Below are 24,057 nucleotides of genomic sequence, written 5' to 3'. Positions count from 1 at the left end.
TTACTCTTTTCCCCTTTTTTTTTTTTTTTTTTTTTTTTTTTGTTTTTTCTTGCTATAAGAAGCTTTTAACCGTGGGACTGAATTGGCAGGGTTGCACCCTCCTTCCTTTGCTCGTCCGTTGGTTAACTCAGTCCTCTGACTGTGCGACAGCTCCACGGAGAAAAACGCCGAATGGCCGCTTTCGCCAAGCTGTAGAAATGGGGGCCAGTTATTCAGAGGCTCATTTTGCTCGTTAATTATTTTTCAGTTAAAAAAATATTCTGTTTTTCGCGTTTCGCGAATGCATGGGAGTTGGTATATGCTAGGAAATTTGAAAAAAAAAAAAAAAAAAAAATTATCATAAAATGTGGGTGAAGGGTGAAAGGGTAAATACTTTATAAAAAAACGTTCGCGGTTTTTACTTGTGGCGAGTTAAACAGGCAAGTACATAAAGGGGGTAGAAAAAAAAAGGTGAAGAAGTGTAAGGCGAAGGTGAGCGGGAGTTATATAAAAGCTGTCGTAAGTGGTATGCGAAGTTTTGCAGTGTTATACAATACGACACGGCATAATGCTACATTTATACAAGTGCATACCGTAACACTTTTCCATACGACATGCGCCCAAGCGTTATATGTACGTGGCACAGTCAATTTGTGCTTGGAGCGGGGCGTAGCAGAATGGCTTGAAAAATATATATATATATATATATATATACTCATGCGGCCTACAAAATTGCGTACGTGTTAAAATGTACGTTGGGTATATATGGTTGGGGGAATGGGAAAAAAAAAAAAAAAAAAAAAAAAAAAAATAAGGCAGAAAAATAAAGCAAGGAGAAACTAAAGGAAGAATGAGGAAAATAAAAAAGAACAAAAAAAAAATAAAGGAAAAAAGAATGCCACTTTTAAGAAACCTTCAGAGGGCATAATTCCAAATCACACCGTTAACACACGTATGTTCCATTTTCAAGTGTATCAAAATGGTGAAAACAAAATGGCGCAGAAGGAGCTTGTTGTAAATAAAAATTGGAGTGGTGAAGGAATCTGGCCTAAAGCGCAAAGTGGAAGGGGGTAGTGCTGAGAAGCGAGTGTCTTGTTCCTCGTAATTTTTTTTTTTTTTTTTTTTTTTTTTTTTTTTTTTGTGTATCCCTCCAAAACACTTCCAAGTGGTAAATTTTCTGGGGGGCAAACCGGGTTCCATTGAGATGTGCCTCGCCGTGGGTACATACTCGCATGACTCGGATCACACGCATGTGGAACGTTACTTGAGAATATATTTGCACAAAAAAAAAAAAAAAAAAAGGGGGCGCATTTTTGTCTGCATGCTGTGTTGGAATGAGGAGGACCCTCTTGCGAAACGGTCATACTGTACCTTCCATATGAACATATAAAAAATTCTCACGCAAGAGAGGGAAAGATTTTTGGAACTTCCATATATTGTAATGTGTCATACAACACAATAATATTTCGTAGCCCATGTGTACGCGTCCCCATCTTGTGCACATCATGTGGGTCAACCCCCCTTCGGTTATTCTTCGAGGGGTCCTTTGTACCGTTGCAATGTACATGGTTGGTATAAAAACGGGGAAAGCAGAAAGGAGAATCTCCACTTTTTATAAATTATAACCAAGGCACTACCTAATCGTATTGTTCTAACGTAAAAATGCGCAAATAAAACGGGGCATATTGAAGGTAAACAACTGCAACGCTGGGTAACGTAATGTTTGCTCCAAATTTGACTAACACATTAAAAATGCGCACCATAAAGGGGTTTCGTGTAATTGTGTAGAAATATTTTATACGTGCCTTTTTTTTTGGGGGGGGGGTATCCCTCACTGGTTACGAGTAATTAACATGGTAAGAATAATTCCGTTCAGAAGTTCCTTGATCTTTATAAAAAAGGAGAGGGGGAGGGGAGTACCTACATGAGTCACCCCCAACGAAGCATCTTATGATAGGGGATACACCCCCTTTCGTTATTCCTCTGCTTGGAAAAGGAGGGAAAATTAGACGCCTTGCCGTGCTGGTAGTGAAAAATGGGAGGAAATTACAAAAAGAAAGGGTAGCTGCTTATGCTTTTTGTTCCAACGGTTGAGAAAGTGCAGCGTAAAGTGAACATCATAAGGGTGCGCATAATTTTCTTTAAAAACTTCACTTCATGTTTGAGAGGCTTTGGTTGATTGAACATGGAGTGTGTATGAAATGTTGCTACGATATTCACCCTTTTTTTCTAAGTCACCTTTGTGACATGCTTTGGACGGGCAATAAGAAGGAAAGGCAATCTCATTTGTGGGATAGCCTTTGCGTCCTCTTTCTTTGGCATACTTTCCACGAAGGAAGTATATTTGGACGAAGAAGAGGCGAAAAAAAAAAAAAAAAAAAAAAAAAATGTTGTTTCCATGTTGGGAAGTTGAAAGGGGAAAATTGCGCCACGCGCTGCTGTCAGCACGTGGAGGATAAAACACAAACATGAAGCGGAAAGCGGGAATAATTAAACGTATGGAGAGGAGAGAGGAGGAAAAGCTGACACAAAGGAAGAAAACCCCACATGGGAAAGTAAAACGGAGTGTTAGGACTTGAAAATTTCCTCCAAAATATAGCCAATGGTGTTTGGATAAGACAAATGAGAAGCAAAATAAAGGTGTATACACTTAACAGTTAAGAAGTTGGAAATGCCTCCAATTCCTTTAACCCTTAAAGTGTTAATCTTCCGAAAAATTTCGTTAATAACTTGCGAGTCAATCTGATAGGTATGTATGAATTTACTTAAAACATGAGGAGAGAAATCAAATGAATTTGTGTAAATGGAAGATATACAACAATGGTTGTTCTCATGCTGTGTGAATTGTTTTTTAAAATTAAAACTATTTAAAAATAGGTTGTAAAAGAAGCGCAAGATTCTCTTGTGAACATGTCTCAACCGAATTATTATGTATTTGAGATGGTCATAGATGAGATAGTATCTGAGCAGGCGGAATTCTTCCTTCTTGCAATTTACGAAGAACTCTATATTTTTTATTATATTCATTTTTTCTAAATGGGAAATATAACCACACATATTTTTGTTTATTAGCCAGTAGACTGTTGGAAAGGGTCTTATGCACTTGAGCAGGGTTATTTCGTTTTGAATTTCCGATGCGTATTTTGCTCGGCTCTTATTATTGGATTCTATATCAGATGCAAGTTCTGTTTTTTTTAATTGGTAATAATTATGTTCATCGTTTTCGAGCCCCTTTTGCATTTCTTTGTGACCATCCTCCGTGGTGCCTTTCATAGACTCATTCATTTGTTCATTCGTTTGTTCATTCGTTTGTTCATTTGGTTGTTCATTTGATTGTTCATTTGGTTGTTCATTCGATTGTTCATTCGTTCGTTCATTCGGTTGTTCATTCGTTCTTTCTTCGTTCTGTTTGTTCGTTTTTTTTACAAGTTGTATTTTGTTTTGGCATTCATCCGACTCCGATTGTATATATGCCACCTTTGCGGGGGGATTCGTTACGGTTTCGTCACAGACCTCGTTTGTGCTTTGTAAATTGATGAGGGATATCCCACCTGGCGTTGTGCTGCTCGTGTTGCATGTGCTGTTGGTATTATCCGACGCGAGGGTAACCTTCCGACAGATGGTAGCGTTCGTTGGGATGGCACTCTGTGTGGAAATACTATCATGCGTCGTTATGGTCATCTGTGTCCCGAAGGAGGTGAATGATGTGAGAGACGCAAGGGACGCAAATGAACCCATGGAAGTTAATTCCCCATTGACGGTAGATGAAGGGTACCTTCCCCCTGATGGTAAAGAGACTTCCATTTTGTCGCCTCCCCTAAGGTTACCATCATGATCAATAGGGCTTACTCCAAATTTTCCGAAAGAAATTTCGCTTTGTTTAAACTCATCAAGGTGACTTTGCGTAGCATCGGATGGATCAGTATCCTTCACCTGCTTTTCTACTTCCCTATGCACGTGGAAAGAACTACAATCAATCTTTCGGACTTGATGATGAGAGGTATTCCAGTTTTGTTGTGAATCCAAAGATGATTCGGTGGAGGCGTTTTTCTCTTGCCCCTCGTCTGCCAAGTAGTCTTTACACGATTCAATTTTGCCAAGCAGGTATTTGTGAAATTTCTCGTCAATTTTTTTTTCGAAGAGCATTAGAAAGAGTAGGTAATCGATTGTGAGTTCGTCAAACGGTGGGTCGTCGTCGGGTGTGCAGGAATGACAGACCTGCACCGGTGGGGGTGATTTTGTCTGTTGTTCCTGTTGTTCCTGTTGTTGCGATAGGAGTGGCTGTGCTGATTCTTTCGACAGCTTTAACCTTTTCCATGTCGCGTTTTCCTCGGAATTGGTGCCCTTCTGCAAGCAATAACTTGTAAATAAATTGGAGAGGGGTGTCTTCTGTGAATACAAAAACCGATTAATAAAATAAAGGACATTAATTCTTTTCTCATCATCCAGTATTTCTAAAACATGCTCTTTATTTTTCATCTTCAGGAAATTTTTTTTCTTAGCATTTTTTTTGCCATTCATTTCGCTATCAAATATTTCCTGTTGCTCATAAAGGTCGTCGAGAAAAATGTGTTTTAAAATTTCCCTGGATTCTGGCGTACTGAAACAGGAATTTATAATTTGATAGATTCCTTGATTCTTGTAATTAAAATTGGTTATGTTAAAAGCTGTGCAGACCCTTTTGAATATCCTCGTCCAGTCGAAGTTTACGTAGAATGGGGATATGCTAATAGTTCCGATGTCCTTCTTTATCATAATTTTTATTTTGCGTAAACCATTGGGGTCTCGATTGAGAATGTTGTGTATTTCGTAGAAGTGGTTGAAACACATGGAGGTTTCGTCGTAAAAGTGGTTTGTGGCGATGGCATGGTTTGCCGCTATAGCATGGTTTGAGCTGTTAGCGTGGCTATCATACTTAGGGTGGTTTGCGGGGCTCATCATCTTAACGGTCTTGTTCGTGTTTGAGACGCCGAGGTCCTCTGCACCCGCGGGGTGCGCCTTCCCGCCGCTATTACACAGACGCGAGTTATACATGGAGAGTTTAACCGAGAGGAACTGATTCCGCAGTTTCACGTTTCTGTTATTGTGGGTCGCATTCCCCGGGTCGTCCCTATTGGTATTCTCACTGTAATAGTTATAATCAGATTCATCCTCAGAGTTGCTTCCGTTGGGGTTGTCCAAGGCGAAGTATCTACTGGCAGAATCTTTAACAAATTTTGTTCTCAAGCTGGAAAATAATTCAGAAGAATCAGAAACGGATAGATCGGCTTCATTGGCCATTTTTTTAAAATTATTTTTAAAAATTTTAGAGTTTTCCTTTGATTGGTAAAAACAACTGCAAGAATTCTTGAGACGAGAATTATGTATCCCTGAGTCGCTGTTATATTTACACAAGTTCGTAGGGATACTAACTGTACCTTTTTCGGGTCTCTTCCTCTTCTTTTTCCGTCTTTTTTTCTTGTCAAATTTTACGAATCCTACATTTATATTTAATGGCTCGTTTATGAGTTCGTCTACACAACACTTGTTCACGTAGTCTCCCACTTTTTTGCTCTTGGGAAATTTAAAAAATTGAAATATTTGTTTGTTATTTAGGTGTTTCGAGAAGAGCGAGTCGTTTGTGAAGATTTCCCTTGACTTGTTCATCCCCTTTTGTACGTTGCTCAACCCATTGTATGTTTTGCTCTTCAGGACAGTGGGGCCATTTCGCTGTGCCTGCTCTGAGTCTGGCACGACTTTCCCTTCACAACGGACAGAGGCAGATGTGCTCTTCTCTTCCTCCCCATTGCTCCAAAAGTATTTCTTGTATATCTTTTCCGTTTCTGAAAATATTTCCCCAGAGGGATTCTTGATATTGATGAGAGAGTACGAGTTAAGGATGCTTATCAGCAGGTCGTACGTCTGCCTCTCGTGTATCTTTACGTCATTGGTGATGATAAACTTAAAAATGCAGAACAGGTCAAGCGCCTTTAGAAACTTTATTTGCAGCGCGCTCTGTTCATCAGAGATGTCGAGCATTTTGCCAAGCGTAGTTAGGAGACCTGGTAACCTATTGTGGAACGAACGCAGGGCGGATGGTCTCTCCGGCCGGTTGCAACTAGCACTGCCTACGCAGCACGGTATTTCTCCACTTATAAAATGGGGGACGAATTTTCGTCAATCATATAACCTTTGCGGAAAGTATTATATTGACTTTTCCATAATTTGGGAAATTTAACAAAGTTCAAAAAAAAAAAAAAAAAAGAAAAAGAAAATGAAAATGAAAATGACCTTAAAATCGATTTATTTGCTCATTTCTGTATTCGTATGGTGCTTAGCGCAGAGAGGGTAGTTCTTAATTTTGGAGGTTTCTATTCGCAATTAGTTTGCGTTGCGGTGACGATAATTTCGAATCCCCGGCTTAGTTTCCCTTTGTGAACTATTCTTAGACTGCGCTAATTTTTTATTCCCCTAGATTAAGTCCTAAAATATCTTTATATTTTTTACTCATATGCGAGATGAAAAGGGAAAGGCAGAGAAAAGTCGAAATGCCCAGTATCAAAAAAAAAAGAAAAAAAAAAAGGATTGGGGTGAAGATAAAAACTAATTAACCAGAAAATGTTAAAAATGAGGAATGAAAAATAGGTAACGTGCTTTATTTGTATAAAGTGGGAACGTTCAAGCACAGTTAGGAATTTTTATTTTTATACCATTTGTTCTTTTTTTGTTCATTTCTGTTCATTTCTTGTATATATATATATTTTTTTTTTTTTTCTTATGCGGCACCTTTATATTCACATGTAGGCGGTTGTATAGAGTGTTCTCCTCTCACCGCGGGGTCGATATAAGTGTAAGAAAATGCCCCTACCTCATTTCATGCATATGCAATGAGAGTGGGGGTATTCACGCTTTGCACATCACTAATATATATTATATTTCTCTATGCCTACATGGGGCCCTGTAAAATATACTTTTATCATCGTTCCATTGTGTAGCTATATGAGCTAAGCTGTGCGCATTAAGCAAAAAGGTGTGTCGTAGCCATGCGGAGTGAGATCTAAGAATCTCCCAAATTTTCTCCGAATGTGCAGGGTTATAGGTATTTGCACTTCTCCCCTTGGCGTATCATCTTTCACGGAAAGTGAATCAAAATGGTCCCTACCATGGCGGGGCTATTCTGTGAGGGAAAAAAAAAAAAAAGTGTAGCCATAAGGTTCCGCGAAGAGGGACCAAGAAATCTCCCCCAGAAAAAGAGGCACTAAAAAGTGTAATGATTGTGTGAGAAGAGTCGGGCAAAAAGTACTAACTGGAAATTAATGAGCAACGTCATCTTAGTGCAATTTTTCTGAATATCAACATGTGAGTTTTTTTTTTTTTTTTTCTTTATACACCTTTTCGATCGATTTCTCGTATGACATAATATTTTGCACGTTAATTACCATATAATTTGGAACTATTACTTTTGACCTTATATTGAAGCATCTCCCTTCTTGGGTATCTGTCAGTGCGATCTGCTAAGGTGCTTTTTTTTTTTTTTTTTTTTTTTTTTTTTTCTTTTTTTTTGGGGGTGTCACCTTATCCCACTACGTATCTCTTTATGCAAGTCTCTCACCGCAGCCTTTGTAACTTCCCTCGCAGGTGGAAGCAGTGTGTTTAGTTCCCCTGCGGAAACACACCTCCAAGATAAACATCACCCTGCCATCAGGCCCCTTTGGTGAAAGCACCCGATTTGGACGAAGCGGCCAAGTGACGTCAAGAGACCTGACTTAATTGAAGAACCCCTTTACATTGCAGACGGAAAAAATGGAGAAAAGTTTTATTATGGTGAAACCGGATGGAGTTCAGAGGGGATTGGTTGGGACCATCATTAAGCGTTTCGAAAAAAAAGGATACAAAATGATAGCATTAAAAATGTTAAATCCGACGAAGGAAATACTTAAAGAACATTACAAGGAGTTAGCGGACAAGCCATTTTTTAATACCCTCGTTGAGTACATCAGTAAAGGTCCCGTTGTTGCCATGGTTTGGGAAGGAGCCGAAATTGTAAATCAAGGAAGGAAACTCATTGGAGAAACCAATCCCTTGAGTAGCAATACCGGTACCATAAGGGGCGACTTTTGTCTGGAGGTTAGCCGGAATGTGATACACGGTAGTGATTCCGTTGCGTCAGCCAATCGAGAAATTAACATTTGGTTTAAGGCCGACGAGTTGGTACAGTGGAGTGATCACTCCAAGCCCTGGATCTATGCGTAGGCCGCGATATCTGCCTTTTTTCCTTGAAGGTAGCCTTGTGCACATTACCACATGAGGGGCGTTTTCCCTCCTTTGTGTCACTACCATCACTTCTTCCCATAAGAGGAACACACATATGCGTGCACCTTACATGCATCCAACGTAGACGCCATTTTTACCCAATCCATTTTTCCAGTGAGCTCGTCAAAATGGAGCTTCACAAGCGGAACGACACTCTTTCAATTAATGACCTTTTACAAAATAGTTTTTCTGTCCAATCCATCTACCTATCAGTGGAAAGGAAAAAAAAAAAAAAAAAAAAAAAGAGACAGAAGTAAATGGATGTTCCGCTAATAAGTCCTTCACAATGCACACTTAGGTTTCCTTTCGATGGTTCACCTCTAATTACGATTGTTCCTTTAGTTGCATCAATAGAATACGCGATTTTTTTGCCTTCCCGTGGTGCTGAAAAAAAAAGGTTCTGTTCTTCTACAGCAGGAATTGTTTCCCCGCTGGACAATTTCCTGCGCATATGTGGCATTGTCTGGGTACAGACCCGTAAAACTACAACATGCTTATACATACACAACCATTCTGCGTACTCACAATGTTTGAAGAAGAACTTTTGATCATTAACGTGAGTCATCTCCAGTTTGAAAGGTTTATATATATATAATAGAACAACAACAACAAAAAAAAAAAAAAAAAAAAAAAAAGGGGGGGGGAGGAAAAGAGGAGTGAAATATAAAGTAATGTCATGGCAGGAAAATGCAAATAAGGAAAACCTCCGAATGAACACATTTTTAATTATTTAAGCAAATAGATGCGTGCGCTTGGGCACATGGTGATATATATGCAGACACATACAAAAATGGGCACATGAGGGAAAAACAAAACGTTTTCTGCGTGCTCTGGAATGATCGGTCGAAATTTGCACTGATCATGGGTTCCCTTGGAAGGAGGTTCGTTTAATCACGAACAGGTTCAGGACCTGGATGAATTGTTTAGAATATGAAGTATGGAACTCCTCGGGAAGGGGGTCCACATTATTACAAATAGGGTCTGACCGGTGCAGCGGCAAAATCAATAGAACCTTCATAAGAGGTGCAATGAAAAAAGATACCCCTTCTGCTTCTGCTTCTGTTTGTGTATGTGGTAGTTATCACCCTAGGGGGGGATTGCTCTCCAATACACATCGTTGATCGCGCATCTGAGCGCATAGTTTGCACGTAACATGCCACGAACCTTTTGCGCCCAGCCTAGCTCAACGCCTTGACGACCATACTGACATTGAACTTCTTCAAGTGGGTGTATTTCTGACCGATACCGACGAAAACGATTGGCTTTCCTGTCAGGTAAACCATGGAAAGGGCCGTGCCCACTTTATCATCAACGGTGTCAAATTTGGTAAGGAGGATTCCATCGATGGTTCTCTTATTTGAATTGCACGTAGCATCCGTTAAGGCTTGGTTGAACTTTTTCAATTGGTCGATGGCATCATTACCAACTAATGCTTCGCCAACAAATAAAATAAAATCAGGGTTGTTGATGAGGATGAGTTTCCCTAACGATCTCATGAGTGGTTCATTATCTTGCATTCTTCCAGCAGTATCAATGAGGATGACATTAAAATTTTCCTTCTTTGCATATGCAATGGCTTCTTTCGCAATAGCGGCTGCATCTTTTCCATATCCCTTTTCGTAAAGGAATACATCTAAACAATTGGCGTGGGTTCTCAGCTGTTCCACTGCACCAGCTCTAAAAGTATCGCACGCTGCAATCATAATTTTTAGGTTCCCTTTTGTCTTAAGGTAGTAGCAAACCTTGGCTAGATTTGTTGACTTCCCGACTCCATTAACGCCTAGGAAAACAATTGAATATAATTTACCAATGGATTTGGCTTCCAAGGCTGCTCGAAGAATATCCACAGATTCCTTTGGTATCAATATAGATTGAATAGTATCGGACAGAACAGTGGAGACGGTTTTTTTGACATTCATAGAGAAGAGGGTTTTCTTTTTTCCAATGAGGTTCCCTTTCATCTTCTCAATTAACGTGTCACATATTCCTGCTGCGACATTTTTCGAGAGCAGCTTATTTTTAACTCCTTGTAAGATTGACTCGATATCATTTTCCTCTATCTTACTATTGTACGAGAATACCTTCAGAATGGAATCATTTAATTTATTGAGGAGATGATTACTGTTATCCACGTTGCAATCACTGGAGTCTTCAAACTCTCCTTCGTACTTGTTCATTTCGTGTACATCTGTTGAGTTATTTTCATTTTTTGAGTAATCCAATTTTTCGATGTCCTTTTTAGTTATCTTTTTGCTTAGTTCCCATTCTCTTGCACTTTTTTTCTTCGTTTTACTTTTTCGCCTTACACCTGGTTCATCGTCATCCAGCGTTTTCTCATCCTCTTCGCTTCTTTTATTGCTGTATTTTTCTCCTTCCATTTTGTGTGCGCCATGTTTCTTCTTCCCCTTCGATTCCTCACAATTTCCATCGCTGTTGTCTGGGTAGCTATCTGCATCCGTTCGTTCGCTGGCACCTGTGTCTTCGCTGACGTCTCCATGATCGTCTTTGGTTTTATCGGAACTGTTTTTTCGTCTGCCTATGCTTCCTCTTCGCCCATCCACACTTCCCCGCCTATCAGCACCCGCCCCCGTGCAGGATAAAATGGCCTCCACATCCTCGACGATTTTCAAAAACTGCTTGTCGAAGTTCAAGGGTAGATCCAAGTCCAAGTACTCCAAACTTTTGGGCAATAGTTTTACAAAAGATTTTTTAATTTTTAAAAATAAATTCTCTACATACGCAGAATTCTGTATCCCTTGATATACAATGAGGATAACGATATCTACATCGTTAAGCAACTTCCATTTGGCGTGAAATTTATTATACTTCTTGCAAAAGTCTTCGTACTTTTCCTCTATGAGTATTTGCTTCACAATGGTTCGTATGGTGGCGTCTTCTATTTCGTAGAAGGTGTAGGACCACAGGATGAGTCCTCCCTTGCTGAATATTTTGACAACATCTATCATTTTTGTGTAGCGTAGAATAAGGGGTGTGGTAACCCTCGTGACAGGAACAAATGCATGTGATTACAAACGTGGGGTAGGCACACCAACAATCGGATGCATGTGAATGTACATATGGGGTGCAAAAACTCAGTGTGTGGGGAGGTGTACGGATAGGCGCGGAGCAACTCGTTGATCGAGAACTAAAAAGGTCCAACTAGAACAAACGGTGGGAAGGTACACACGCTAGCTCATATACGTGCATGTCTCAGGTGGTAAACTTCAAAGAGGACACACTCGCTTTCCATATCAGAAGAAGATTCGATCTTACATAAACGCAGCTGATCAAATGATGAAATGAACCGGAGTGGGTAAGGCAAAGTGGTACGCACAAAAGTGAGACGAGTGATCCCAAAAGGAAAAAAGAAAAAGTGGGTTTTTTTTTGAGGGGCGAAATAACTACACGGTAAGTTGCGCAGAGTAAGCAAATATATACACTTGAATGTTATGAAATTGTGTGGTTCGAAAAAATTTTCACCGCCCCTCACGACTTAATGGTTGAAAATGCGTGTGGGCATTGCAACGCCTAAGGCGGCGAACGAACGAATGGGCGAACTGCTCGATGATGCCTATGTATACATAAGCCCATGCGAACATGCGTGCTTACATACGTAGATATATACATATATATACATGCGCGTATGCATACATCCATACGAACGGACGTACTCACAAAAAAAATTGCGCATAACACGGCGATCTCCACTTCCTGACAAAAAAAAAAAAAAAAGAGAAAAAACAGAAAGGAAGAGAAAATTATAAGAATCACTAAGGTAAATTTTGTGAAAAAATAAACATGAAAAAAAAAAAAAAAATTCATTATCGTTAAAAATAATGGCTTGGCTAAATTGCTTGACCTGACCCTGCATGTTCAAAAAAAAAAAAAAAAAAAAAAAAAAAAAAAAAAAAAACAACTATTGGGAATACATAAATTGATCAGTTGTGGGATCTTCCTAAATGGTGTTTTAAAATTTTATATTTTTTTCGGGGGAGGGTAACAATCTTGGTAGGACAAATTATCCAATTGAATGGTTAGTAATGTTATATATTTTTTTTTGTCCCTTTTCCAGTGACCCAACACCCCCCTTCTTCCTCACATATTTTGATGAAAGTTTTTTTTGCTATACCCATTTAAAGAGGGACAAAGCTATTTGCACATGAGGCATAAAAGAGAGTTATACTGATTTTTTTTTTTTTTTTTTTTTTGTATTACTTTAATGTAGTCCCAGTTTTCAGGGTGAGGAACTTTCATTTTCGTCATTCATGCATGTACGTATATATGTAATAGCATAGCCTCCTTACAAATGTACAAATGTAGATCTGTGAAATTGCCAAAAAAGGGGGTTGCAAGTGAAGGGAGGACATCATCGTGTTGAGCGTTTGGTTGAAGCCTCACGACTGTCTAACGTCACTCCCCATCCTAATGTAAACACGTTTGCATACATGTCAGATAATTCATGACGGGGGGATGCACTATTATACCACATGTTTATACATATTACCGAACTCACTTTGACGCATGCCCCAGCGTAAAAACTGCGAAGTTCGTCAATGCCATTTTAATAAAGGAATTCATGCCCAAAGAGAGAAAGTAAGAATTGGTAAGGACCATGGGAGAGCTTTACCCCTATGTGGAAGGTGATCGTTTTCGTTTCACATCGTATTAGTATCGCACGATGCATTGGTGGTAGGACAACAACCTCTAGGCTTCTTCAGCCGCTTGGCCATCTCCACCTTTCCAAAGCCATATATTACATTTTTGCAAAGAAAAATGAACCCCCACTTGGGAACACCCCACAAGTTCACACAAGAAATAGAAGAAAATGGAGCCATTGAAATGGAAAATCCAAACCTCACTGTCATCAGAATAAAAAATCATATAAGGAGGTATCTCGAATTAGATAAAAAATTTTATGAACTGTTCATAAGGGTGATGGAAATCTCAGAAAATCTGTTCAACAATTTTAAGACAACTTTTAAGGAAGTGAAAAAAGATGTGACCGATTATTTATTGAATGATGAGGAATTTTTTAAAAAAAAAAAAGATGAAAACGGGTTAAAGGAAAAACAAAATGCTATCGAGGAGCTGATAAGGGAATTGTCCACAGTTGTGCTGCATGTTGGCCAGAATTGCAAAAATATGAGGGAGTTGTTTTTGTGTTTATACATGCTAATATTTGAGTCTGCTCCTGATGAGGTGGCGGCTATGGGGGGTTCCCTCAGTTCTCACATTGTTAGCCACTCAAATAGCTTGACAGAGTCCTCCACAGTTGCAAGTCTACTATCGCAGAACAAAATAAGTGAACAAGAGTTTGAAGTGGCCCGCAGAAAGGGATCATTCGTATCTGATCTTTACAGCAGGGGGGAGATTAACAAAATGGTACGGAGGTGCCTTATGTTGTGTTCCCAACCCGCCTTATCTTCTCACCACTTCACAAAACAAATAAAAATTTTTTTTTTATTGACCGCTGTAATGTTTTACATGGAGGAGGACATAAAAATGAGAATTAAAATTTGTAACTTAATCTCAAGTGAAATACATATAAGCATTTTGAATATAAAAAAATGTTCCATTATACTTAAGCACAATCCGTATTTAAATAAAATAAAGCGGCTATTAAATAAGTTTTAAGGATGCTTATGTAAGCAAGTGAAGAATGGGGGAAATGTGGAAAAAAAAAAAAAAAAAAAGGAAAAAACAGAAAAAAAAAAGAAAAACAAAAACAATGTTGAATGACAAAAACACTGTTGCAATTTTAATTATATCACACATGGAATTTCACCTTGTTGGTTTGGTATATAAATCCAGTGTACACATGTGGCAAACGTGTGTGTGCTTATAACACTCTACACACACACTTTCCTTTTGCGCGCACAGTTATGCGCACACACACATGTACGAGGCGTAGCCGCTACTACAGCACACGTGCTGTGTGAATGAGGTGATATAATATTCGATTAAAAAACTTGTAAATTTGAATAATAATTAATAGTTAAAAATTAATTATTGATTAATTGGGAGAAATTACAACAAAAGTGATTGTCTTTAATAAACTAATATAAAAGAAACTCAATTTTGTGTTGACCCCATTGATTAAATTAAAAACTCGTTGGTGTAGAGAAGTACTAAAGTCGATGAAATGGTTGAACCTATCGAAAGCCAAACCATCTGCAGGGGAAGGAAGGGGGTGAGGGTTAAGGGGCATATGAATCACTATCTGATCGGTTATGTATATATACATGGGGAAATGGGGATACTCACGCAACGATGAAGTTCCTCCCCCAATGTGCACTAAAACAGAGTAGAAGACATGTTGGAAAAAAAAAATATATGTGTCTTACGTTAATTGTAGTAAGGTCAGACTTGTCCGACACCAAGTTATGTTTCCACCTTATGGCCAAAGAAAGTTCTAACAGGAGAATTGTCGATGAAGTAATGACATAGTACAGGGATTTGAGGTTTAGCCTACGACATGGGTAAAAGGGAAAGGTAAAATATATGAGACAATTCGTTCATACGGAGAAGCCGTGATGTGTTCTCACGTGTGGGGGTACATATGTACAATCGGTATGACACACATTTATATTGCATAATAACGAAACTGCTGTTCTTACGGTTCTGAAATGATGCGATGTAGGTGTATGCAACCTTGAACTAAATAGGGGAAAGGTGAGGATAGTACGAAATATAGATGATTATGAAGTGGGAGGTTAAACTGTTAATTTCGCACCTACTGCAGTTGTGCAAGGTTTATCACTCCTCGATAAAACTTACAAACAATTGTCACGATGACTGCTTCACGGAAGAATACTAAATAATTCGTTTGCCACAACTGCAATTCGGCCTTTAAAAAAAATATGTTTAAATCGTTCAGATTCGTCATCAGGGAGAAGAAAACTAACAGCACCAGGGAACTGCTATTTGTAAACACCTTCCTTAACCTGTACGGGGGATAAAAAATAAAAAAAAAAAAAAAAATTATGAACAGGTTTAAGAAAAAAAAAAAAAAAAAAACTGGCTAACTTAGCTAGCCATAACTATGAAGGGGTAAATAATGACAATGGTAATAGTATCAGAATTTGGCGAATGAAGAGGTGTTTTTTCTGCAGAGGAAAATAAGCACAGGAGCATAAATGGATTTTGTGCATGCATATTCCTCATTACAGTCTATCTACGGTCGGAAATATGATGCCCTTTTTATTCGGTTTAAATTTGTCTGGAAAATTCCAAGAAAAGAGCTAAAGAGAAAGAAGGAAAATAATAATAAAAAGAAGGTGAAAAGGATATGGGAACATACGTCGAAAACACAAATACACGACTTGATGCTTAATCTATGTTCTGTTCCGATTTGCTTACTGGCATATTTAGCCACTTCATAACACCAAAAGCTATCAGAATTCCCGCTAAGTTACACCCAAGAACGTCCAATATGATCTGTAAGTGATGGACGGGGGGAAATATACACACGTAGAAGATTATAGTATGAGGAGGGAAGAACGGTAAGGCTCTGTTAATTTGGCTCAAAGGTGAGTTGCATCGTAGCAAAGGAGAAATGAACCAGATGTGTGTTTCTCCCTTTGCATTGTATCACCATTTCCTTCGTTCTTTTTTTTTGTGTTTCATTTTTGCGCTCCTTTTTCGAATGAGAACTCTGAACACTTACGTGATCCCACCAGCACTCGTAAAAGTTGGGCAAAATATGCTGAAATCTTAATTCTATCAGTTCGAATAATACGCTATTTAAATTTAACACGAAAAAATTTCGAATGGCCAGTGTCTTTAAAAACCAACCTCCCAGGTGGGCTATCACGTACACGTCAATTTTGTCCTGCATACGTATGAAAAGGAAGTGAAAAAAAAAGTGGGGAGTAGGAGTTTGCCATATATTCATTTGCTACTTGAATGTTATGTTTTTCCACTTTTCATGTGTCGCCTTTTTCCCTCTCCCCTTACCATGACGTTTTCTAAGGAGTTACAATTCTCCATATAGGACTTCTCTACTGCGTGGAATGTTATGTTTTTGAAAATGTATTTTATCATGGATCGTACTTCACTCGTTGTCTGCACAAAAGGGGGAAAGGTGTGGTATAAGGCTCAGATATTTTGGGCATGGTGGTGGACTTGTTACTGCATCTGAAAATGTTTTATCATTCGTTTCGCATGATAGAGTATCGATGGCATCGTTCGGCCTCACTCAGCATTCGTTAGTCATTCATATCATTTTTTTTTTTTTTTTTTTTTTTTTTTTTTTTTTACAAAAAAGTGTAGGAATAGGATCATGGGGTAGTAAAACATAATTAACGCATTTACGATAATTGTGATGATGTCTCTTTTTACAGAGTAAATGTATTTTTTGAACAATGTTGCCACTGCTAGGAGGTTGACGAGTGCCATGAGTGAGGCTCTGCGAGGGGGAGGGGTGAGACAAATACGGAGATGTTAACAGGGGAGTAGGTGTGCACGTGTGTGAAGGACATCATATACACATACAGACACACACACAAAAGGAGAAACACATTTTTGCTCTTCTCACATGTTTAGCCTCGTCCTATAGTCCCAATTGTCATTTCTTTGCGCCAAGAACAGAGTGGTCAGGAGAGAGGCCCCGAAGAAATAAACACTCAACCTGCGGAGGGTAGGGGGAGAAATAATTGTTGTCCATTTGTGTATTGGTTCAAAGCTTGCAATGTGTGCGTGTGTGCGGTCGAGTTATACACCCATGGCTGGATTTGCACGCATCATGCGATCTTCAAACGTACAGGAAGTGCAGCTGAGAGTATACATTTTTCACCAACATATATTCTAAATGTAAAGCTTTACATGTGTCCTACTCATGAGTACAAATGTGCATGTGCTCATCCGTAGGTCTATTCATTCTAAGGGTTCGTTTTCTTATTTTTCTTTTTCTTTTTCTTCTTACATTTTTGTGCACAGCATTTTGAATGCTTTTCTTGGAATGACACCACAGGGTTGGTCTCCCTTCGCCGCCTAGATACTTCTATGTTTTTATGGTTCACTTGTCCGATTTACGGTTCGTTTATTTTCTCTTCAATTGGGTAGCCCCTTTCGAAGAAAGAGTTTGACAGGAAAAGGGTGCAACGTCACGCAGAAACGTGGAGTTGAAATACTAAGGTCAAAAAATATATCAGAAATAAGGTTCCAAGGAGAGGAAAAAACAGAAATGAACAGTTCCTCACTATTTATGGTGTAAATTGAAAAAAGGACTTTTTTTTTTTTTTTTTTTTTTTTTTTTTTTTTTTGGTAACACCTTCTAACAACTTGTTGTAATGTCAAATGGTACAATCTGTAAAGGATCTGTGTGACAAAAATTATCTTTATACATGTACCTGCTTTTAACCGCGGGAAAAGGTGCAACAGGAAGGGGAACCTTGGGGATGTGCCCATACATACATGTAGATAGGTACGTGTAGGTTTGAATTAACACACAGTACCTCTTATGCGCGTGTGGTAATATATCTTTACAAACGTCGTTAGGGGGTAGCGATGAAGAAGAAAATAAATAAATAAATAAAATACAAAACTGAAAAAAAATTAAACAGTGTTTAAAAAAAAATTATATAAAACAAAAGGAATGTCAAAAAAGAAAAGAAGAAAAATATATAAACGGAACGACAGAAGGAAAGAGTAAACACATGAACTAAAGCAACGATTAGGAGAAATAACGGAACGCTAAAAAAATATATGGAGGGGAAATTCAATAACTGGAAGATGGTTGAATATATTCAGGAGGTGGAAAAAAAAAGGAAAAAAAAAAAAAAAAAAAAAAAAAAAAAATGAAAATGAAAATGTAGCAAATGAAGGATTCTCTTAACAAAGGTGCATGTATGAAGTACTATATATATACTGTATAATGACTGAGCCAAAGGTGAACAAATTTTGAGGGGTGTGAAACACTTTTTCATGCGTAATTCATTTTTCCATTTCCCAATTTTGCCACGGACAAATTGGGGCACGCGAGGCGACATATCTGCTTCGCGCGACTATTGCAACGGGAACGGGATCGCCGTCATTATATTGTCCTTCGGCAGTGGCAATTAACGTTTAGGAAGGGATGTCAATGTCTGCCTTTATTTATAACTAAGCGTGTAGGAAAAGTAATTATTCGTCAAATAATGAAGCTCTGTAAGGTAGAAAAAACAAATAAAAAATCATGAAATGTAGTTAAGCGGCAAAATTGTGTAGAAAAAAAAAAAAAAAAAAAAAATTTTGTAACAACGCGGCGAAAATTCCGCAGTGAAAAAAAACATTACTAGTGTGCTAAATGGCTAACAACCTGGAGATGATTTGGGGGGGGATTTGGTAATCACACAAAATTGATTTAGTTCTATGAAAGAACTGTTGATTTGTAGATAGACTTACAGGAATTTTCTGCACATTTTTGAATTTTTTTTTTTTTTTTTTTTTTCTTTACTCTTGTACGTAAAGCTCTTTTGCTTACTCTTTGATGACATTAAAAATGATTTATACACATGTGGCGCTGTAGTAAGGTGGTTCGCGTTTTACGGCAGTTTATAAGGGGAAAAGGAGGGGACTATAAAGCGGCCAAGTAATATAGGAAAGGCAAGTATGCTCCAACGGAATGGAAATACTTCCCAATGATTCAGTGCACCATCAAGTTCTCCACATTTGTACATTTTGGTAAATTTGTTTTCCCAAAAATAATGGCGGGATTTTACTGGGTGTCTGAAAGATCATAAGGCGAAAAATGGAGTGAGGTGTTGGTGGGGAAATGGGACAGTGTTTCCATGCCCATGTGAATTTATACATTCGTGTGTGTAATTGGCATATCTACTTTTATTTATACACGAAGTTGTTCTCTTTTTCTTTATTTTTCCTTTTTTGGGAAAAGAAATTCGGCAACATCGGATTGCAGCGTGCGTTGTGGGGATGAAAAAATTATCAAATTGATCTTCGCACGCTTCTGCCGACGGTTCCCGTAAAACCTATCGCAGTTAATTTATTTTATGCTATTTCAAGGCAATTAACGCTATTTCGACTGTTTACGATAATGCACGAAGAGGACATCTTCCGACAGACGGAAAGTACGCAGGTTATTAAAACGAGCACAAAATGGTCCGGCTGAGAAAATTTCAAAGTGACACTCTTTTTATAAGCAATTTTACGAACTGGCAATAATCTATTCATATTGGCTAGTAGGTCTTTTTTATTTTATTTTATTTTTTTTCTTCTTCCCTACGTTGAGAAATGTTCTGCCATTCATGACACCCAAAAACGCTGTCACAATGACCTGGTAAGAAAGCAAATGTGCTAAAATAATTGTAATAAATCCTTTTATGCCGTGGATGATACACAGGGGTAGGAATGGTACAATAAAGGTGGTGTGTTGATACGAACGGTTGGCAGCTCCCCTTCGTACACCATTAAACTATTTTAATTATGTGCATCCTTCATGGATAGACTTTAGATTGTCATCATGTCATGTCTATTTTATGCAGGTGTATATAAATGAAATGCAACCGAATGGCTGTAGATTAACTTTTTCTTTTTTCTTTTCTTCATATAATCCGATCTCCCTTTTCACATGGGAAACCTTCTCAAGTAATTCTCATTTGACGAAGGGATATTTCTAACATTAGTTTGGCAGAGTGTTTTTTTTTTTTTTTTTTTTTTTTTTTTAATTTCGGGGGTGACCTTTCAGAAAGGACGAATTTTTTAGCGTTTTTATACATTACGAGGGTCCCTATTCGATCCTCTCCACGATATGTCATTACACATATGGGCATACAGTGGTGGTTCGGAAGCTGTGCATCCGCGCCTATGTCGGTGGCCTAAGCAGATACATCCCTGTAGAGTTTCCGCATCGTCTTATATAAACATGAGAGGAGATTAACTGGAGTGTTTTTCTTGAAATGTTAAAAAGAGGGAGGAAGAGGTTCAAGAGGTTTGTATTGGAGGACAGAGCATAGGGGGGGGGGGGGGGGGGGAGAATACATACGTGCATACCATCAGGTGTTCATCCATATGTAGGTATAATTTTTTTTTTTTTTTTTTTTGTTCTACTGTAACATGGAAATACATGTTCAGGAGTAGATCATCCCCTCGATACACTGCATAGTCGCTAGCTACATCCCTATGCACAATTTGCATGTTGTGGGATTTCGATTTGTTCGCCTCTGTGTACGTGTACGCACGGTAGCGCGTTTCACCGTCGCAACTGCGCCTGTCGCATGACTGTCATTGTTGTTGCTATTTTATTTTATCTTTTCAAAACGTCGGTACGATTTTGCCGCCATTTTGCTACCCGTTAATGTCACTTTTTTTTTTTTTTTTTTTTTTTTTCCCTCATGCCTGGTTCTACTTCTGAACGAACGGTTGCGTGTACAATTTCGGGACTGCGCATTTTTTTTTTTTCTTTTGTACGTTTATAATGTGGAAACGCATACGCATAACAATGATACGGAACGTGGCCGTGCGAATTTTTAATGTACGCATCATTGTGCAGTGATCGTATTTTCGCTTAATCGTTCACAATTTTTTTTTTTTTTTTTTAACACTCGGGGTTTGGCCTTTGCGATACATTTTCTTTTATAATCTTTCTTCTTTTCATTGCGTATTTTTGCAAAGCCATTTTTATACTACATGTATATGTATATGTATCTGTATACATATGGAATGTACTTTTCGCATTCGGAGCTCAGCAACAATAGTAAGTATCTTTTTTTTTTTTTCTTCTTCTTCTTCTTTTGGCGCTTTCGTTTTGCGAAAAAGCTGCGTAACTATTTACGTGTTTCACCTTCCTCTCTCCTTTTTTTTACATTTAATTGTTGTTTTTATAATTTTGCGCGTCATCTCGTGTACCATTATATTTATACTGTCATTCCCTGTGCCATCCTGCTTGCCATTTTGCTCCTCTCCCCTTTGGGTGTATTTTCTTTTTTTTTTTACATGAGCGAGGGTATGTACCACGTGAGAGGTCCCCTAACACGAATATGAACGTTTGCCACATTTTTAAGGGAAAAAATTTATATGATACTTTTCCAATTGCCAAATATATTCCTCTCCTACCCCAAGGCCCTTTTCATTATTCCTCCTTTAGCTATATCTTCATTTCGTTCGTAGATTGTATATGTTTGTTACTCCTCCGTTGTAGCACTGTTTGGTATTGCATTTACAGAAAGTACACTGTGAAATTTAATGCGCCCGTTACAACGACGGTGTGTTTTCGTTTTTTTGATGCTCCTCCGCTGTGTGTATCCGCGTCCATCAACGGTTTGAAGTTTGTTCGTGTAAGGAAGAATTCCACAGTACCAAGACTATAGGAAAAAATTCAAACAGAAGGAATCCACCCATCTCAAGGCCTCCGCCATTTTGACGTAATTAACAAACCACAGAAGAAACAAATTATGAAATTATAAAGACAGATTTGTAAAAAAATGGAGCATAAGGAAATGGAGAGTGAGAATAACAACAAAGGTGAGTTCTCACGGAATATGGTGCAGCGTCATTTTAGCGGTGTACTACTGGTACCGCTGTCCCCTCCTTTTTTTTTTTTTTTTTTTTTTTTTTTTTGTAGTACAAACGAACAAGTCCACCCTGTCGAAAATCATATCCCCCCTTTGCTCCCCCTTTTGTAGAACTCGTGAAGGAAGACCAAGTGAAAAAGGAAGACCAGGCAACGAAGAAGGTCGCCGAAAGTTCAGAGGAAAATGAAATGCCACTTGTTAACAGCGTCTCCCTGGGGAAGCACCTCCTCAGCGGGAGTTCCTTGAAGAAGGGTAGGACGGGGAGAGCAAAAGTCGAACTACACACATATGATTGATTGTTCTAGGCATTTGAGTAGTCTTATTTAACTGTGATTTTGGTCCCTTGAGAAGTTCATTGTGATTATTTCCATTGAATTTGTACCCATTGGTCTAATGTAACCGAGTGGACATTTATTATTTCTTCCCCCTTCACCGTACTTCCTGTAGGTATTAGCGTGAGCGTTAGAGGAAGAGCAGCGAACGGAGGAGCCAACGCGAAGCAAGCTGGATCTGCATGGAAAAAGAAAGATGAAAAGAACAATGAAGAGGTAGGAGAAGAGAAGGAGAAAAAAATAGACGACGAATCCTTCCCAGATTTGTTGGAGTCAACAGAAAAAATAAAATCAGAATTGTCCAAAGAGAAAGATAAAAAGAAAAAACAATTAAAAGATTTTAAAAAGGGAGATGAACCCTTTTTAAATGATAATGTTGGATTAGAAAAAATGAAAATAGACGGTTTCCCTGAGAAGAAGAAATTTGGAATGAATATGTTTGGAGGCCAAAGGAAAAATGAGAATAACCAGAAGAAGTGGTTTGAAGGATCTGCTGATTTTAGTGCAGGTAATAATAATGTTCAGAATGAGAACAATGAAAAGCTGGTTAAGAATGGTTATATTATGCCCGGCTTTAGGGGAAAGCATATGATTGGCTTTAGGTGCTTTTTAAAGCGTGGGTTGCAGAGCCCTGCGCCACTTCCTCCCACGACGTTGCCACAGGAGGAAAGTTTCTTCTTGGAAAATGTGGAGAACAGGGGCGGCATGCAGAAGAAGAATGGAAGGATAGGTCAACAGATGAGTCAACAGATGAGTCAACAGATGAGTCAACAGATGAGTCAACAGATGGGTCAACAGATGGGTCAACAGATGGGTCAACAGATGGGTCAACGCATGAACATGCAGATGAATTTTCCTCTGAATAATATAGCACCCAATGTGCAAGGAAATAACAATCAGCAGAGGAATAATCAGAACAACATAATGACCAACGTAGAAGGGGCATTAGAACGGGGAGGAGGAGCAGTCGCAGGAGGAGTAGGAGGAGCTGTAGCAGGAGGGGGGGTTGATCAGGTGAATCACCGATTCGCTTCGATGGCTACACAGAATAATCAAAACAAATTCAATGGTAACGGAGGAAATATGATAAAGGGAAATAATTTCAATAGGAGTGGAAGAAATTTTGCAAACAATAATAACAACAATATGCTTAATGTGGAAGGCATGGTGAGTTCTAAAGGGATGAATAACTTGTCGGGGGCACAAGGGAACGTTGTAAATCACATGAGGAGAAATGAAAAGAGAGAGGATAGGAATTTTAGGAGAAGGGACATAGATACTGAGAGCAACTGGAGAGTAGCCAGTTCCGCTAATAGGAACCCCGAGGGAGGGGAGCCTGATAAAATATACGCGGAGGGAGGTATGAACAAGGGGGGTAATAACAGCGTAAGCGGTAAGAATATGAGGGGGTACATCAATTCCGTTGATGGTAGGAGCGGCACGAATAGGGGCAGTATCGAAGGCAACTTGGAGAACGGACAAATGGTCAACATGAACTTCCAGGGTGCGGTAAATATGTCAGGAAATAATAAGAACATTTTTATAAAGAGCAACGAAGAGGCAAAGAGCAGCAACGTCTTCAAGGGAAATATTCTGGATAGCAAGAATGAGGAAATTGGAAACAACGCATTCAAGAGTGGTTTGATAAATGGGGGGGAGAATACACAAGGAAGTGTGATGGCGAACGAGATGGGTGGGGATGGCTTTGGAAAGATGGTGAACTTTGGAAACGCGAACAACAGTAACCAGAAATTTGATTTTAACAAAAATTCCATCGGGGAGAACTTTGGTTCCGGCAACAAAGTGATGCATTCGATGGATCTGAGAAAGGCCAGGATGAGGGAGATGAGAAACGTGAATGAACAGAATAACAATTCGAAAGAGGGATAGAAGAGGATGAGGCGCAACGGGGGATGGTGTTGGAGGAGAGAAACCCAGATGAGGAA

General features: G+C 38.8%; 6 protein-coding genes across 6 annotated transcripts; 3 read left to right on the top strand and 3 right to left on the bottom strand.

Moving 5' to 3' along the window:
- Nucleotides 1-2,547: 2,547 nt before the first annotated feature.
- On the bottom strand, nt 2,548-5,997 carry PKNH_1104900 (rhoptry protein RHOP148, putative; the record flags this gene model as incomplete). Its single annotated transcript, XM_002261188.1, has 1 exon — nt 2,548-5,997. The coding sequence occupies one exon, from the start codon at nt 5,995-5,997 to the stop codon at nt 2,548-2,550; it is 3,450 nt and encodes a 1,149-aa protein (XP_002261224.1).
- A 1,764-nt stretch (nt 5,998-7,761) lies between these two features.
- On the top strand, nt 7,762-8,211 carry PKNH_1104800 (nucleoside diphosphate kinase b, putative; the record flags this gene model as incomplete). The annotated part of the gene is made up of 1 exon (XM_002261187.1): nt 7,762-8,211. The coding sequence occupies one exon, from the start codon at nt 7,762-7,764 to the stop codon at nt 8,209-8,211; it is 450 nt and encodes a 149-aa protein (XP_002261223.1).
- A 1,238-nt stretch (nt 8,212-9,449) lies between these two features.
- PKNH_1104700 (signal recognition particle receptor subunit alpha, putative) lies at nt 9,450-11,237 on the bottom strand (the record flags this gene model as incomplete). The annotated part of the gene is made up of 1 exon (XM_002261186.1): nt 9,450-11,237. The coding sequence occupies one exon, from the start codon at nt 11,235-11,237 to the stop codon at nt 9,450-9,452; it is 1,788 nt and encodes a 595-aa protein (XP_002261222.1).
- A 1,807-nt stretch (nt 11,238-13,044) lies between these two features.
- PKNH_1104600 (conserved Plasmodium protein, unknown function) lies at nt 13,045-13,905 on the top strand (the record flags this gene model as incomplete). The annotated part of the gene is made up of 1 exon (XM_002261185.1): nt 13,045-13,905. The coding sequence occupies one exon, from the start codon at nt 13,045-13,047 to the stop codon at nt 13,903-13,905; it is 861 nt and encodes a 286-aa protein (XP_002261221.1).
- Nucleotides 13,906-14,367: 462 nt separating this feature from the next.
- Nucleotides 14,368-17,211, bottom strand: PKNH_1104500 (phosphatidylserine synthase, putative; the record flags this gene model as incomplete). Its single annotated transcript, XM_039114121.1, has 11 exons — nt 14,368-14,442; nt 14,616-14,739; nt 14,889-14,928; nt 15,049-15,215; nt 15,439-15,512; nt 15,631-15,708; nt 15,938-16,102; nt 16,228-16,335; nt 16,531-16,678; nt 16,808-16,900; nt 17,195-17,211. 11 exons carry the CDS (start codon nt 17,209-17,211, stop codon nt 14,368-14,370), a joined length of 1,089 nt encoding a protein of 362 aa, XP_038969741.1.
- A 4,478-nt stretch (nt 17,212-21,689) lies between these two features.
- On the top strand, nt 21,690-24,001 carry PKNH_1104400 (conserved protein, unknown function; the record flags this gene model as incomplete). The annotated part of the gene is made up of 3 exons (XM_002261183.1): nt 21,690-21,729; nt 21,891-22,031; nt 22,227-24,001. 3 exons carry the CDS (start codon nt 21,690-21,692, stop codon nt 23,999-24,001), a joined length of 1,956 nt encoding a protein of 651 aa, XP_002261219.1.
- Between the last annotated feature and the right edge of the window lie 56 nt (nt 24,002-24,057).

Source organism: Plasmodium knowlesi (genome assembly GCF_000006355.2).
Source record: "Plasmodium knowlesi strain H genome assembly, chromosome: 11".
Taxonomy (NCBI): domain Eukaryota; phylum Apicomplexa; class Aconoidasida; order Haemosporida; family Plasmodiidae; genus Plasmodium; species Plasmodium knowlesi.
This window is presented reverse-complemented; position numbering and strand designations above follow the sequence as displayed.